The sequence below is a fragment of the Rhinopithecus roxellana genome, chromosome 12 (genome assembly GCF_007565055.1).
Source record: "Rhinopithecus roxellana isolate Shanxi Qingling chromosome 12, ASM756505v1, whole genome shotgun sequence".
NCBI classification, from domain to species: Eukaryota; Metazoa; Chordata; class Mammalia; order Primates; family Cercopithecidae; genus Rhinopithecus; species Rhinopithecus roxellana.
In genome coordinates this window covers 91,639,835-91,657,115 of record NC_044560.1, presented here as the reverse complement: position 1 = coordinate 91,657,115, position 17,281 = coordinate 91,639,835, and the positions used below count along the sequence as shown (strand labels likewise).

At 41.1% G+C, this 17,281-nt stretch overlaps 1 protein-coding gene across 11 annotated transcripts; it reads right to left on the bottom strand.

Moving 5' to 3' along the window:
- Positions 1-1,648: 1,648 nt before the first annotated feature.
- ZNF684 (zinc finger protein 684) lies at positions 1,649-16,235 on the bottom strand. 11 transcript variants are annotated; one of them, XM_030912991.1, is made up of 6 exons: positions 15,486-16,159; positions 14,611-14,649; positions 11,030-11,083; positions 7,748-7,967; positions 6,736-6,834; positions 1,649-3,243 (listed from the first exon to the last, which is right to left on the bottom strand). In XM_030912991.1, the coding sequence occupies exons 4-6, from the start codon at positions 7,890-7,892 to the stop codon at positions 2,348-2,350; spliced, it is 1,140 nt and encodes a 379-aa protein (XP_030768851.1). In that variant the 5' UTR covers positions 7,893-7,967; positions 11,030-11,083; positions 14,611-14,649; positions 15,486-16,159; the 3' UTR covers positions 1,649-2,347. The 11 variants fall into 11 exon arrangements, with proteins under 11 accessions (XP_030768851.1, XP_030768860.1, XP_030768854.1 ...); XM_030913000.1 differs by having other exon boundaries at positions 7,748-7,874; XM_030912994.1 differs by having other exon boundaries at positions 16,009-16,133.
- Positions 16,236-17,281: the final 1,046 nt, after the last annotated feature.

Sequence of the window (17,281 nt, the reverse complement as noted above, 5' to 3'; positions counted from 1 at the left end):
CTGTGACTATAAATACCAAGATTTTCCTGTGTGGCTGGCATACTAATTGTGAAGACAACTCCCTGAAAAGAAGGTTCCAGAAATTCTGGAATGACCTCATAAATGAAATTAGCATATAACCTCCTAAAATAACTTAGAAAGACAAGATTTAATTTAGATCTTTAAAGTCCCAGTATGCTTATTCAAAAAAGCACTATCATTTATAGTTATTACCCAACACTACTCTTTCAAAAAATGGCTAATGAAAGAAAACAGTGCAATATAATTGTAACTGAGCTTAAACTTAAAAGGCTTGATTTCTGAATTTAGGTTCAAGTCTAAGTTTTGTCACCATTCAAGAAAAGACATGAAAGTTTTTTGGCATTACCAAGGAATATTGTGGACAGCAAGAAAACTTTAAATAATGACTAATTAATCCTTGAAGGGAATATGTAGAATTTACAAAATGTCACATTCCAAAGTTGCTACACAGAAAAACTTGCTCTTTTCTAACAAGTTTTCATCTTCATTAATGATGACTATGCTGTTCATAAGGAAAATTCCAGGCATCTTCGGAGCTAAACATGTATTGACTTCTTTAAAAAAAAAAAAAAAAAAAAAAAAAAAAAAAAATCCCTGTAATCCCAGCGCTTTGGGAGGCTGAAGGGGGATGACAGGCAGGAGGATCGCTAGAGGCCAGGAGTTCAAGACCAGCCTAGGCAACATAGTGAGATGCCTTCTCTACAAAAAATAAAAAATTAGCCAGGTCTGGTGGCTTGCACCTGTAGTCTTAGCTACTTAAGAGGCTGAGGTGGGAGGAATGCTTAAACCCAGAAATTCACAGTTACAGTGGGCTATGATTGTGCCATTGCGCTCAAGCCTCAGGAACAGAGTAAGGCCTTGTCTCTATAAAACAATAACAAAAGGCCAGGCGTGGTGGCTCATGCCTGTAATCCCAGCACTTCAGGAGGCCGACGCGGGAAGATCACGAGGTCAGAAGATCGAGACCATGCTGGCTAACACAGTGAAATCCCGTCTCTACTAAAAATACAAAAACAAAAATAGCCGGGAGTGGTGGTGGGCGCTTGTAGTCCCAGCTACTCAGGAGGCTGAGGCGGGAGAATGGCGTGAACCCGAGATGGCGCCATTGCACTCCAGCCTGGGTGACAGAGCGAGACTCCGCCTCAAACAAACAAACAAAACAACAAAATCCCCAAAACTGTCCTCAAAAGTTGGAAAGTATCATGAGACCCTACCTTATTAAAATAAAATACAGATGATACCCCACTTAAATACCACTTAAGCTGGCCGTACACAGTGGCTCACGCCTGTAATCCCAGCACTTTGGGAGGCCGAGGTGGGCAAATTATGAGGTCAGGAGTTTGAGACCATCCTGGCCAACATGGCAAAACCCCGTCTCTATTAAAAATACAAAAATTAGCCAGGTGTGGTGGCACGCACCCGTAGTGCCAGCCAGTTGGGAGGCTGAAGCAGGAGAATAGCTTGAACCCAGGAGGTGGAGGTTGCAGTGAGCTGAGATCACGCCACTGCACTCCAGCCTGGGGGATAGAGCGAGACTCTGTCAAAAACAAAACAAAACAAAAAAAACCACTTAAGCTATCCTTACAGCTTACGTAGTTATACCAATGAAAAATAAAACGAACAGGAATATTTGAAGTGCAAATTATTTACATATTTAATTATTTTCCTCAACTGAATACTTATTGTAATACAGAATACAAGTACCTTTCTCTCCTCAATTAGTGTCTTGTTAAATTTTTTGTTCTGGTATTTACATACATAGGAAAACATCTTTATATGAATTTTAATAAGAAGTCTTCAGTTGTATAATTAAAGGAGACTCAGATTCAGTAACACTGTCACGCCCATTAAAAGTGCCAGCAAATGGATGAAAGTATTACTGAAATTCACACGACATATTAAACCACATTTTCTCACTTAATTATGCATGTTAAGACTGGAAGAAAAAATGTTATTTACTGCAGAAACTCTTAATAGGCATAATTTAATATAATGTATAAGCATATATTTTATACTCACACTTGCATATTTATTTTATTATAAAAATTAAAAGTCAGGAATTGCAAATGTAGTTTCCACTGGTTCTTTGATTATTTAAGTTACGCTTACTTTCTAAGCTTTATGCTCTATTATTTATAGTTGTTTTCTGTCATGTTTTCTGTAAAAAGTTTATTAACACTTCCAGAACATGATTGGCATTGATTGATTTTTATGGGAATCTACTCTTCCAAATTCATTTAAACTGTAGACTTCTCACCATGAATTCTTTAGTATTTAATAAGATTTAGCAAATATTTAATAAAGCCTCATATTCATAAAGTGAATATTATGTATGAATTTTCTGATGTACAATAAGATTTGATTTCTGGGAAAATGCTTTCCCACATCTGTTACATTCATAGGGCTTCTCTCCTGTATGAGTTATCTGATGTCTGAGGAGATGAGACTTCTTGATGAAGGCTTTGCCACATTCAATACATCCATAAGGCTTCTCTCCTGTGTGAATTCTTTGGTGTGTAACAAGCACAGATGTGTTGCCAAAAGCTTTGCCACATATGATACACTGGTAGGGTTTCTCTCCTGTATGAAATCTGGAATGTTTATAAAGGGATGAACTATACCTGAAGGTTTTCCCACATTCCTTACATTCAAATGACTTCTCAAGTGTATGAGATTTCACGTGCTGATTAAATGAGGAGTTCCAAGTGAATGTTTTCCCACATTGACTGCACTCATAAGGCTTCTCTCCAGTGTGAAGTCTCTGGTGGACTACGAGTTGGGCTTTATGCATAAACGCCTTCCCACAATCATTGCACACAAAGGGTCTCTCTCCATTATGAATTTTCTGATGAGTTACAAGGTGTGCCTTCCTGCTATAGGCTTTTCCACAGTCATTGCATTCAAAAGGTTTTTTCCTTGTATGATTTTTTTCATGTCTAATGAAATGAAACTTCCTTTTGAAGGCTTTGCCGCATTCACTGCATTCATAAGCGTTGTCTCCAGTATAACTTCTATTGTAATTAAATAAGTCTAAATGAGGTGGCAAACGCTTCTCAAATGATTTATATGATTTTTTTCTCATTGGATTAAGACTTGTGCTCATATTATAATGGTGGATTCTCTCCATAGTCAGAATTTTATTGAATGTGAGCAAAACTGACTTCAAAAAATTGTCTTTGCTTTCCCGATGCTTCCCTGGTTCATCAAGTGGGCAGTCCGATTCTAAAAAGGAGTACAATAAAACATTCCTAGTTACTTTTTCCCACCAACATGTTATAGAGAAAAACATCTATCGTTTCAAATATAGTATCTCATTCTGAAAGAAATCTTATATTTGTCTCACTCCTCCTGAGCTTTAAGAATAAAACTGCTGAAGAGGGTGTGGGAACAGACGCCTTAACTTGTGACCTGTGGAAAGACAGTAAAATAGGCACAAGGTAGAGTGAGGGTACAAAGTAAGTCAAAAGGCTGCTCAACAAGGGTACAGGGTTAGCTCATGAAATGAAGAGGGCCCATTGTGGCAATGTGATTAATGGACAGGACAGCCAAACACACAGGAGATAGGCCGGGCATGGTGGCTCACGCCTGTAATCCCAGCACTTTGGGAGGCTGAGGCGGGCGGATCATGAGGTGAAGAGATCAAGACCATCCTGGCCAACATGGTGCAACCCTGTCTCCACTAAAAATGCAAAAATTAGCTGGGCATGGTGGTACACGCCTGTAGTCCCAGCTACTCAGGAGGCTGTGGCAGGAGAATCGCTTGAACCTGGGAGGCGGAGGTTGCAGTGATCCGAGATGGCGCCATAGAACTCTAGCCTGGCAACAGAGCGAGACTCCACCTCCAAAAAAAAAAAAAGGAGACAAAGGCAAAGGGGTTAAGAGAAAATATCAGAAAACAGTCTAGGTTTGGAGGAGGTGGTAACAGGCAGTTATATAAATCACTACATAATTAATTTCTAGATCATCTTGGTAGGATAATTTCCTATTTCTCTCACTTATGTCTTTTTCCTCTTGATCAGTCTGCACAATATCAGTTTCCTTTAGAAACATTCTCAAGTCTCCAGTCCTCTAACCCCAAGCAAACCACAGAAGCATGTCTGTAGTCATGGTTCCAGCTCTACTGAGAGCTAGAATTCATTTGTACCTGTACTTGTAAGCCCAGGAACACTAATGTCCAGCAAGTCATCCAAGAGTAAATCATCCTTAGCTTGGGATAATAATAGCAAACAGATTCTATTTGCTATTTTTTTTTTATTCTGGCTGAGTTTCTATATATGACAACTACCTGTCATACTTCTATTTGACAAATACTCTTTTTACATCCTCTTTCAATCTAACAAACCATTCTTCAGCAAGCTGCTTTGCTCCTGAATTCACATTTTTTCACTATCCTCAAAACACTATAAATCCCAAATCTGTTCCCATTAAAAAAAAAATTGGGGAGAGGGGGTCTATAATTCCCCACGCTTAAGTTTCCCTCCATGTGGAGTGTTAGCACAATACTCCGAGCCTCTTTCTCTGTGCCTTATTCTGTGTGGAGCTAGACTGAGTAGTGGGCTACAGCCATCAGTACACATTTCTTTATAGAGTGGTTCTGACTCGGGATTTTGTTCCTTTCTTCTTTCTGCTCTATTTCAACAGATGGGAAGCAGCATCCTGCATTACCTCTACCAACAATAATCCACTGAGAAATTCAACATCAGCCTGGCAAACAAAATTATGCAAGATATGAATTCACTCATGGGAACATGCGTTCCACTAGTCCTCAACAAATACCTTCTACTCCATGGACTCTAGATTCCTAAATTCAATCTTTCGCTCATGTTCGTTCTCCACCTTAATTTGCCCTCCCTTATCTCCTCTCATTCTATCTAGAACTTAGATATTCTTTAGGGAGGAACCACTGTTCCATAACCTCAAAAAAAGACTTCTCCAAATTTTGCATACTTTAAACTTTAAGCTCCATTTTCTATGAATTTCTAAGATAGTCACTGCTGCTCTGTACCATTCATTTTGACAGTTAATTAGAACAAAACTGCAATGTTAATGTGCACTGAAGAAATGTTTCACACTTGTTTGTTGAATTTTAAGATACTTTATTTTTGGGCCGGGTGAGGTGGCTCACACCTGTAATCCCAGCACTTTGGGAGGCTGAGGCAGGTGGATCATGAGGTCAAGAGATGAAGACCATACTGGCCAATATGGTGAAACCATGTCTCTACTAAAAATACAAAAATTAGCTAGGCATGGTGGCAGGCACCTGTAGTTCCAGCTACTCAGGAGGCTGAGGCAGGAGAATCACTTGAATCCGAGCTGAGATTGCAACACTGCACTCCAGCCTGGTGACAGAGTGAGACTCCGTCTCAAAAAACAACAAACAACGAAAAAAACCCAAACTTTTATTTTTTATTTATATATTGTTTTCCTAACCACTAGGGAAAATATTTTAATATGAACATGTTTTGCTGTTCCAAATACCTTTCATAAGTTAGAAAATGGTAATGAGATTTTTGCTTCCTTTGAACCTTTTCAGGAAACGTTTTTAAAAGCCTTGTTGAATGGAAGAATAAGAAACATCCCCTACATTGCTATGACAGGGATACTGAAAAAAGAAAAGAAAAAGAAAAATAAGAAAAGAAACATCCCCCCCAATGTCTGGCTCTATAACAATGAATAAATAAAATGTTCATTGTATACCATGACATGCTCAGCATAAAACAGATCATTCTCTTCAGGCACTATCATAAAACAAACAAACAAAACAAAACAAAAAAAAAAAAACAAAACAAAAGCCTTAAAAGCCACAATGATTAAAAAAACATATATCCAAGACAGTATATATAAATTTTTCATGACAGAGTCATAATAGAATTGGCTTGGGAGTTCAAAGAAAGTAAAGATTAATTGAGACAGGAGTTACAATGAAAGAGGAAAAGCTGAATTCAGACTTAATAAAATGCTGGTTTTAGGAGCAGACCAGAATCAGGATTAATGCCGAGAAGAAAACTGTATATAGGCCGGGCGCGGTGGCTCACGCCTGTAATCCCAGCACTTTGGGAGGCCGAGGCGGGCGGATCACGAGGTCAGGAGATCGAGACCATCCTGGCTAACACAATGAAACCCTGTCTCTACTAAAAATACAAAAAATTAGCCGGGCGTGGTGGCAGGCGCCTGTAGTCCCAGCTACACAGGAGAGGCTGAGGCAGAATGGTGTGAACCTGGGAGGCAGAGCTTGCAGTGAGCTGAAATTGCACCACTGCACTCCAGCCTGGGCGACAGAGTGAGACTGCGTCTCAAAAATAAAAAAAAAAGATTAGACAGTAATTGGTAAAGTAACGCCTCAAATTCAGATAATGTAACTTCATTATAAGGACTAAGTATATAGAAAAAAGGTCTATGTTGAGAAGGGAAGAAGAATAAGGGTTTTAGAAATGAAGAGAACAGAAACAAAGCGAGGGCCTAGATGAAACAGGCTGTGTGAGAAGCCAGAGAGGACAGGAGAGGGACCCTCCATACAACAGCTGAGCAACCAGAAAGGGCACGTGTGCAGAAAGGAGGGTGAAGGCAGCTTTTGGGGAGCTGGCTGATGATGTTACGTTAAAGGTGTGCGGCTTTTAAGAGGTGCTTCTAAGAAAAATTTCAGAGGTGCCTGTCCTTCACTGACCAACAGGGATCTCAACTTCACACACCCCCATCTGAATTTCTCTCACTCACCTGGAGAGCTCTGATGTGGGTTCACTCCCTCCACCATCCATGGCTCTTGTCCTTGCTCTACCTTGAGGATCACTTTTGTTTTGTTAATTGGACATCCTGCTGGTGGGAAAATAACATAGAAGTGGGGCCAAAGTGCTAGGCAAACAACCAGCTCACAACTCAAGTTGCCTCCTTGAGTCTCAGGGTCTTTAAAGAATAACAAGCAGGCTTTAAAACAGAACAGACCTGGGCCGGGTGCGGTGGCTCACGCCTGTAATCCCAGCACTTTGGGAGGCCGAGGCGGGTGGATCACGAGGTCAGGAGATCGAGACCATCCTGGCTAACACAGTGAAATCGTGTCTCTACTAAAAATACAAAAAATTAGCTAGGTGTGATGACAGGCGCCTGTAGTCTTAGCTACTTGGGAGGCTGAGGCAGGAAAATGGCGTGAACCTGGGAGGTGGAGCTTGCAGTGAGCCGAGATCCTGCCACTGCACTCCAGCCTGGGTGACAGAGCGAGACTGCGTCTCAAACAAGAAAACAAAACAACAACAACAAAAAAACCCAGAACAGACCCTTCTCCTGCATCTGGGAAGTAGAAGCTTAAGCAGACTATGTGAAGCTCAAAGGGGACTCAGAATCTTTGACAACTAAAATTTAGGGCCCAGCTGATTAATGCCTCAGAATGCTCACAGCTTTCATAAGTCTTTTTTTTGAGATAGGGTCTCAGTCTGTCACCCAGGCTGGAATGCAGTGGTACGCCTAGGCTCAAGCGATCCTTCCACCTCAGCCTCCCAAGTAGTTGGGATGACAGGCACATGCCACCACACCTAGCTAAATTTTATTGAGACAGTCTCACAATGTTGCTCAGGCTGGTCTTGAAATCCTGAGCTCAAGCAATTCTCCTGCCTCCCAAAGTGCTGGGATTGTAAGTATGAGCCACCACAATTGGCAAGCGTTCACACATCTTAAAAGATGAGCACTATTAGTATATACTGAGTTACACTGAAAAGTTATCACTTATTGTCCTTACCCACTGAGATGAGGTTTCTATAGTTCTCCAACATCACATCCCAATACAAGGTTCTCTCAGTACAATCAAGCAGCTGCCACTCCTCTGCGGTGAAATCCACAGCCACATCCTGGAATGTCACTGATTCCTGTAACAGCACATTCATCTTCAAACTAAAGTGTGCATCATTAGCGAACTTGCAAGAGAATCAAGGCAGCTCCTTAATATCATCTCATGTTCACTGTTGAGTTTGTAGAAAATTAGATATAATGATTACATGTTTGATTCAGAAATATGCTTTGTGATAGTAACAAAAATCTTATTAAACATATCCAACCGATGCCAGAACAGTTCAACAGGGGAAAGAAAAGTCTTTTCAACAACTGGTACTGAGACCACTAGACATCCACATGCAAAAGTATGACACTGGACTCCCCACCCATTTCACATCATATAAGAAAATGAACTAAAATGGACCAGAGAGCTAAAAGTAAGAAACAAAGCTATCAAACAGTTAGAAGAAAACAGAAAAAAAGTTTTTTGTGACCTTGGATTAGGCAGTGGTTTGTGAAATGTGACAGAAAAAGTGGAAGTGACAAAATAAAAAATAAATAGGAATTCATCAAAATGAAAACTTCTGTGCTCCATAGGACACTGTCAAGAATGTGAAAAGAAAATCCACAGAATGGGAGAGAATATTCGCAAATCATGTATGTGATAAGAGGCTTGTACCCAGAATATATAAATAACTCTTAAAATTCAACAATGGGGGATGGGAGGAAAAAAACAACAATAAAAAGACAACACAATTTTAAAATGGGCAAAGGATTTAAAGAGACATCTCTCCAAAGACAGATCTATCTATCTCTAGATAGATACAGATATGTGTGTGTATGTATCTGTGTTGGTATGTGTATAGTAAATAAGCCCATGAAAAGATGTTCAACATTAGGGTCTGAAACTGAAGCAAGAAAGAAAAAAAAAGAAAAAGAAAAAAGATGCTCAACATCACTAGTGATTAGTCATTAGTGAAATGCAAACCAAAACCATAATGAGATAGCACTTCACTTCTGAGGACAGTTAAAATCAAAGGCAGACAATGACCTGTGGTGGCAAGGATGTGGAGAAACCGAAACTCTTGTACATTACTCAACTCTTGTACACTGGGATTGCAAAATGGTGCAGCAACTACGTTATTTCTTTTTTCTTTTCTTTTCTTTGATATAGGGTCTTGCTTTGTCACCCAGGCTGTAGTGGAGTGGAGTGGTACAATCAGGGGTCACTGCAGCACCCAACTCCTGGACTCAAGCGATCCTTCTACCTCAGCCTCTGAAGTAGCTGGGACTACAGGCACGTGCCACCACACCCAGGCAATTAAAAAAATATTTTTTGGGGCCAGGTGCGGTGGCTCATGCCTGTAATCCCAATACTTTGGGAGGCTGAGGCAGGTGGATCATGAAGTCAGGAGATCAAGACTATCCTGGCTAACACGGTGAAACCACGTCTCTACTAAAAATACAAAAAAGTAGCCAGGTATGGTGGCATGTGCATGTAGTCTCAGCTACTCAGAAGGCTGAGGCAGGAGAATCGCTTGACCCAAGAGGCGGAGGTTGCAGTGAGCCCAGGTTGCGCCACTGCACTCCAGCCTGGGCAACAGAGTGAGACTCCATCTCAAAAAAAAAAAAAAATTTTTTTAGAGATGGGGTCTCACTACATTGCCCAGACTGCTCTTGTACTCCTGGCTTGAAGTGATCTTCCTGCTTCAGCCTCCCAAAGTGCTGGGATTACAGGCATGAGCTACCATGCCCAGCCTATGTAGTAACTACAACAGTTTAGCAGTTCCTCCAAGTGTTTGTTTTTTTTTTTGAGATGGAGTCTCACTCTGTCGCCCAGGCTGGATTGCAGTGGCACCTCCTGGGTTCAAGTAATTCTTCTGCCTCAGCCTCCTGAGTAACTGGGATTATAGGTGCACATTACTGATTTTTGTATTTTTAGTAAAAACGGGGTTCTACCACATTGACCAGGCTGCTCTTGAACTTCTGACCTCAAGTGATCCACCCGCCTCAGCCTCCCAAAGTGCTGGGATTACAGGCAAGAGCCACTGCACTCAGCCTCCTCCAAGTGTTAAACAGAGTAACCATATAACCCAGCAATCCCCTCCTAGGTATATACCCACGAGAATTCAAGACATTTGCCCACACAAAAACCCACAGACAAATGTTCACAGTAAAGTTATTCATAGTCAAAAAAGTGGAATAATCTGGTGTCCATGAACTGATAAATGGATAAAGAAAATGTGGTATATCCATATGATGGAATATTATTTGGCAATAAAAAAGGAATCAAGCACTGGTACATCTACAACATGGATGAACCTTGAAAATACTGTATGGGGCTGGGTGCCATGCCACCCACCTGTAATCCCTGCACTTTGGGAGGCTGAGGTGGGCAGATCACTTGAGCCCAGGAGTTTGAGACCAGCCTGGGCAACATAGCAAGACTCAGTCTCTATAAAAATAAAAAATTAGCTGGGTATAGTGGCATATGGACCTATAGTCCCAGCTATCTGAGAGACTGAGGTGGGACAACTGTTTGAGGCTGGCAGGTTGAAGCTACAACACAGTGAGACCCTGCCTCAAAAAACTAAATAAATAAAAAAGAAAAAGAGGAAACTTTTGGGTGTAAGAAGCCAGTCATGAAAGATTACATATTTCATGGTTCCATTTGTATGAAATGTTCAGAAGAGAAAAGCCATAGAACCAGTAAGTCGATTAGTGCTAGGGAAAGGGAGGAATGAGTAGTGACTGCTAATTAGGGTATGGAGTTGCTTTTGGGGTGATGAAAACGTTCTGAAACTAGATAGTGGTGACATCTGTACAACTCTGTGAATACACTAAAAAACCACTGAATTATATACAATTGCTTTTTTTTTTTTTTTTTTTGAGACAGTCTTGCTCTGTTGCCCAGGCTGGAGTGCAGTAGTGTGATCTCTGCTCACTGTAGCCTCTGCCTCTCAGGTTCAAGCGATTCTCATGCCTCAGCCTCCTGAGTAGCTGGGACTATAGGCGTGCAGCACCACACTTGGCTAATTTTTTTTGTACTTTCAGTAGAGACGGAGTTTCACTATGTTGGCCAGGCTAGTCTCTAACTCCTGATCTCAAGTGATCCGCCCACCTTGGCCTCCCAAAGTGATGGGATTACAGGCATGAACCACTGCACCTGGCTGACTGTATATACTTTAATCGGGTCACTTTTGTGGTATAATAATTATATTTCAACAAAGCTATTTAAAATATAACTTACATATTCTTATTTGTTCACTCATAAAATATTTAATGAGGCTCCACCAACCCTATACTGGAGATATCAAAAGAAATAAAATTATTACTCCTCTCAGGGATCTTACACTCTATTAGACTCAATAAAGTAAACGTAAGTGCCATAAGATGTTACTGAGACTGTAAGGTTTACATGCCAGATGCATGTAAGCATAATAAAATAGGAACACATGGATATTTTTACATGATAAAATACGTCCTTTTAACCATAATGCCAAAATCATGTTTAATGGATAAATGTTAAAAGCACTGAAATTAAAGACAAGTAGTTACATATCTACCACAAAAGAGATAGTTAAGACCATTGTCAGCAGGAATTAGGAAACTGTAACCCATGGACTGGCCTCCTGTTTTTGTAAACAGAATGTTACTGAAACGTAGTCACACCCATTCATTTACTTCAGCTTCAAGGACAGAGTTGAGTAGTTGCCACAGAGGCTGTATGGCCTTCAAATCTAAAATATTCACTATTTCACCCTTTATGAAAAAGTTAGGACTAGGAAGGGTTTATTCCAGGAATGCATAGATAGTTCAGCATTGGGAAATGCACTAAAAATTATCTAAACTGGTACATTAAGGGTGGCAAGATATATTATATTATTGACAGCTATTTTAAAAAAGGGTATGAAGCCAAAAGTTCCTAGTTATTAAAATAACCTTCACAAGTTAAAAATCCTTAACTTGATTAAAAACAAAATAAACAACTATCTACCAGAATACAGGAGCAAACAGTGAAACACTGGGAGCACTCCCATTAAAGTTAGGATAAAAAAGACTTCTGGCTAGCAATTACAGGTAACCCCTGAACCACACAGGTTTGACCTGCCTGGGTCCGCTTATACTCAGATTTTTTTTTTTGCAATGAATACGGTTGGCCCTCGGTTGGCAAGTTCTGCATCTACAACCAAATGCAGATAAAAAAAAAAATACAGTTATTCTGGGGGGAGGGATAGCATTAGGAGATATACCTAACGTAAATGACAAGTTAATGGGTGCAGCACAACAACATGGCACATGTATACATATGTAACAAACCTGCACGTTGTGCACATGTACCCTAGAACTTAAAGCATAATAAAAATATATATATACAGTATTCTTGCCATGTAAAACCCATGAATATGGATGGCCAACTTTTCCTATCCTTGAGTTCCACAGGGCCAACTGTACTGTGGGACTTCAGTATGTTCAGATTCGGGGATCTGCAGGAGTTCTGGAAACAGTCTCCCATGGATACCACAGGATGGCTGTTTATTCAAAACTGCAGTGACTAGAAGTCCTGGCTATTGCAATGAGACAAGGAAAATATGGGGGAAAGTATAAATACTAGGCAGGAAGAGACAAAACTCCATTTGGAATGTATGATTGTCTACCTAAGAAATAGAGGAATCAACTAAAGAACTCTTAGATCTTACAAGAGTTCTGTATATTGGTTGGATATAAATTCAACATAGAGAAATCCATCTTTTTATTTTCTTCAGAGACAGAGTGTCGCTCTGTCACCCAGGCTAGAGTGCAGGGGTGTGATCATAGCTAGCTGTAGCCTGGATCTTCTAGGCTCAACTGATCCTCCTGCCCTAGCCTCCCTAGTAGCTGGAACTACAGGTGTGTGCCATCATGCCCTGCTAATTAATTTTTTTTTTCTAGAGATGGGGTCTTGCTATATTGACCAGGCTGGTCTGGAACTCCTGGCCTCAAGCAGTCCTCCCACCTTGGCCTCCCAAAGTGCCGGGAATATAGGCATGAACCACCATGCCCAGCCAAGAGAAGTCCATATTTTTCTATTTACCAAAATAGCAAACTAGAAGAGATAATGAAAAAGAGGCCTACCCCATTCTCAATAGCAACTAAAACCACATGTAAGAATAAATATTAGAAATGTACAGGCCGGGCGCGGTGGCTCAAGCCTGTAATCCCAGCACTTTGGGAGGCCGAGATGGGCGGATCACGAGGTCAGGAGATCGAGACTATCCTGGCTAACACGGTGAAACCCCGTCTCTACTAAAAAATACAAAAAAAAACTAGCTGGGTGCAGTGGTGGGCACCTGTAGTCCCAGCTACTCGGGAAGCTGAGGCAGGAGAATGGCTTAAACCCGGGAGGCGGAGCTTGCAGTGAGCTGAGATCCGGCCACTGCACTCCAGCCTGGGTGACAGAGTGAAACTCCGTCTCAAAAAAAAAAGAAAAAAAAAAGAAATGTACAAGAATTACAATAAGAAACTCATAAAATCCTGTAAAATTATAATAAAAGGGCCGGGTGTGGTGGCTCATGCCTATAATCCCAGCGCTTTGGGAGGCTGAGATGGGTGGATCACCTGAGGTCAGGAGTTCGAGACCAGCCTGACCAACATGGTGAAACCCTGTCTCTACTAAAAATACAAAACTTAGCTGGGCATGGTGGCGGGCGCCTGTAACCCCAGCTACTCAGGAGGCTGAGGCAGAAGAATCACTTGAACTCAGGAGATGGAGGTTGCAGTGAGCCAGGTTGTAAGAAAGTCAGGTTGTAAGAAAACCTGAATAGGACTCATTGAAAAGTCATGAATTCTCTCCAAATTAACCTATTAAGTTTAATGCAATCATAATAAGAATATCTGGCTGGGTGCAGTGGTTTACACCTGTAATCCCACCAGCACTTTGGAAGGCCGAGGCAGGAGGATCACTTGAGGTCAGGAGTTCGAGACCAGCCTGGTCAACAAGATGAAACCCTGTCTCTACTAAAAACACAAAAATTAGCCGGGCGTGGTGGCACATGCCTGTAATCTAAGCTACTTGGGAGGCTGAGGCAGGAGAATTGCTTGAACCTGGGAGGTGGCGGCTGCAGTGAGCTGAGATCATGCCACTGTACTCTAGCCTGGGCAACAGAGCCAAACTCTGTCTCAAAAAAAAAAAAAAAAGAAAGAAAAAAGAATACCTAACATACTGCTTTATGAACCTTGACAATATTTGTTATTTTGATGACCTTAAAATTCATGTAGAAGAGTAAATGCTCAAGATAACTAGAGACTGGAAAAGGTACAAGATTTACTTATGGATCCAGGCAGGCATTAAAAAGGCTACATACCTGAACTTATAAATTGAGTTCATTTAGTGCTGCTTGGCACTATGTTCTTACTCTAGGGAATACTCTAAGACAGTCATAGGAAACCTGATGCTGTATTTATCACAGGCTGCTGCTGTGAATGTTATTTCTAATGTTATCTACATGAAAACTCATTAGAAAATATTTTCTTCAAAGAAATGTGTCAGGAAAAACTTTAGTTATAAGGAGAATAATTTTGCTTTATCTTCACAGACAATGCCAATACTTTTTAACTGGCTGGTTATCCATTTACTATGATTTCCAGGAAGACGGAGTACATATTTCCAGCTCAAATTTGTTCCAACCATCTGCAAACCCTATGACTTGGATATCAACTTACCAATCTTCTAAATTTCCTTTTAGACTTGATCTTTTATTCGGTTTACATTTTTCCTGACCATACATTTCCTTTTTATCATATGGACTTTTGAGAGATTTAAACAACTGGATGAATAGATGGATACCTTACCTGGAAGTTGATCATTTTCTGCAGCTCTTACACAGAAATCTATGAAAGCAGAAATGGGGAAGAGAATAGAAAGACCTGAGATACCAGGACTGCATGCAAAGTAGAACCCCGCTCTATCAGACCATAAGTACCCACACTGCAGCCTCAGAAAATGCTACCTAGTGTGGGAGAAAGACATTTCTAGCAAGAGAGAAAAGTCCATGTTCCATGAGCACAGATCTCTACTTGTGATTGTTAGGAATATATGGAGCTTAGATAAAGATGTTGTATGTTTCTGTCCTACTGATCTAACACCAAGTGGTTCCTCTTGAAACAGTTATTTTTTTTTTTTTTCCTCCCAGAAATGTATCCTGAAGAAATAATGAATGAGTTGAAAAACTAACTTAAAAGTTTGGCCTCTGAAGCTCCATAAGTCTAAAAATGATTCCTTCCTGTGATTGTCTGGTTTCTACTCTGAAGCTGGGATAAGAGATTGCAAATTAGGTTGGGCTTTCTTGAGAAGGCTGGATTCAGGGACCCAGGAAGAGATTTTTGTTTTTTTTTTTTAGCTGGATCCTTCAGTTTAAACTCCAAATGTTTCTCTCTGTAGGAACTCCCCATCTTCTATGAGCTTGGACTGCTGGGGCTCTAGAAAGGGTACAATGGGCAAACCAGGGACTCCCATCTTCATTTACACAGTCTGCACTGGAAGATCTGCAGATACACCAAGAGACTCTACAAAATGACCACAAATCGAAATTTACTCAGCATTCATTGCTCAAATATTTCAGGAGAATAAACCCAACTCTGTTTTATGTAGGAATGCTATACTGTAAAAAAAAGAATGAAATCTGGAGAAAATGCATCTGAGTTTGAATCTCAGTTCTTCCACTTACTAGGCTGTGTGAGTCCAGGCAAGTAATTTCACCTTTCAGCTTCAGTTAATTCACATGCAAAATGGTAATAGCATTTACTTCAAATGATTGCTGAGAATACCCTTCGAATGCATAGCAGTTTCTCAAGAATGCTTTCTTCCTGGATCCCTTGAAATGGCTTACAGTTTCCACCGGATTCCTTGAAATAGCTTAAAATTGTGGCAGGCTCCGGTCGGGCCAACTATGTTTTTGGAACCAGAAAAGGTACCGTTAGATGAACAGACTCCTACACAGTGACCTTGACCTACAAGAGCGGGAATGCAAATTGAGCCTCTCCCAGTTCCCCCAGATCCCTGGGCATCTACCCAATGCCAGTTGGAGTCCAACTCTCGCTTTCTCTCAGTTACTCGAGTTGAACAGGACCCACATATCCAAACCTGAAGTCACTGCACTTGGAGACTGTAAAGTTTTATCTTCGGTAGGGTAAACCTAGAAGCCAGTCCCCGCCTTTCTCTTAAGTCCTCCGAGTCCAGCAAAGCCATACCTGCCACCCTTTCACTGCCTCGCTCGCAGCTCCGGCTCCAAGCCTGGGATCAGTCACAGCGTTGTCCAGAGACTGGGGGGCAGCCACCGCCAGCACTTCTCGCGGCGCTGATTTGAAGATTGAATACCGGCTAGCGTCCTACTGCGCGTGTGCGGAAGTAACTGTCCACCTAGAGTTCCTAGGCTCCTCCCGGGTATAGGCCATCCGTCAGAGACCACATTTCCCATAAGGCCAGTGGAGCTCGTTTCCGGAAGGCGTCAGACGCTGCTTCCTCTTGGGAGGTGGTGCGAAGATTCCTGAGTTGGTATCTGTGTTGCTAACCTGAGACCTGCGCTTTTTAAATCGTTTTCTTTTAAAAGGATACACAGCATCTTTAAATACTGGAAAGTAAAATCAGCAGTATGCTAAAAAAAAATTTGCTCTTACTCAGTAGAGTTTCTTCTAGCAATGCACCAGGTTAAGTCTGAGAGGTGAAGAGGATCCAACAAATAAGACTGAGAAGGAATAATCCATGAAGTAGATGAAGTAGATGGAAAAGCAAGAGAGTTTAGATCTGTAAAACCAAGGGAAGGAAGTGTTTCAAGAAGAAGGGAGTGACCCACTGTCTCAAATGTTGCTCATAGGTCAAGTAAAATGAGAACTAAGAATGGGCCACTGTAGCAATGGTCACTAGTGATGTAGAAACGCCATTTTGGCAGTGGTGGAAGTTTGATAAAGTCTGAGGAAAATATGATAGGAGTGGGAGGAAAGGATGGGAGGAGAGGAAATGGAGAAAGCAAATACAGGCAATACTTGTAAGAAGTTTTTTTTTTTAAGGTGAGCAGAAAAATGAGGCTATCATGGGATAGGGATTTTGGATCCAGTAATATTTGGTTGTTGTTGCCTTTTCCCACATGTTCTAATTTTTTTTTTTTTTTAAGATGGGGCTGGGTGTGGTGGCTTATGCCTGTAATCCTAACACTTCAGGAGGCCAAGGTGGGAGGATTGTTTGAGCCCAGGAGTTCAAGATTGCCTAGGCAACATAGTGAGACCCTCATCTCTACAAAAAAATAAAAAATTAGCCTGGCATGGCACCTGCCTGAAGTCCCAACTACTTGAGAGGCTGAGATGGTAGGATCACTTGAGCCCAGACAGTAGAGACTGCAGTGAGCCATGATCCCGCCACTGCACTGCAGCATGGGCAACAGAGCTAGTCTCTGTCTCAAAAAATAAAATAAAATAAAAAAGATGGAAGAAATTATAGTAAGCTTATGTACTAATTAAAAGGATCTAG

Excerpts from the sequence above, each read along its gene's own strand:
- ZNF684 (XM_030912991.1), bottom strand. The coding sequence starts at position 7,892 with ATGAATGTGCTGTTACAGGAATCAGTGACATTCCAGGATGTGGCTGTG. Across the intron at positions 6,835-7,747 it reads TAGAAACCTCATCTCAGTGG|CAGGATGTCCAATTAACAAA; the intron begins GTAAGGACAATA and ends TTTTCCCACCAG. Across the intron at positions 3,244-6,735 it reads CCCACATCAGAGCTCTCCAG|AATCGGACTGCCCACTTGAT; the intron begins GTGAGTGAGAGA and ends ACTCCTTTTTAG.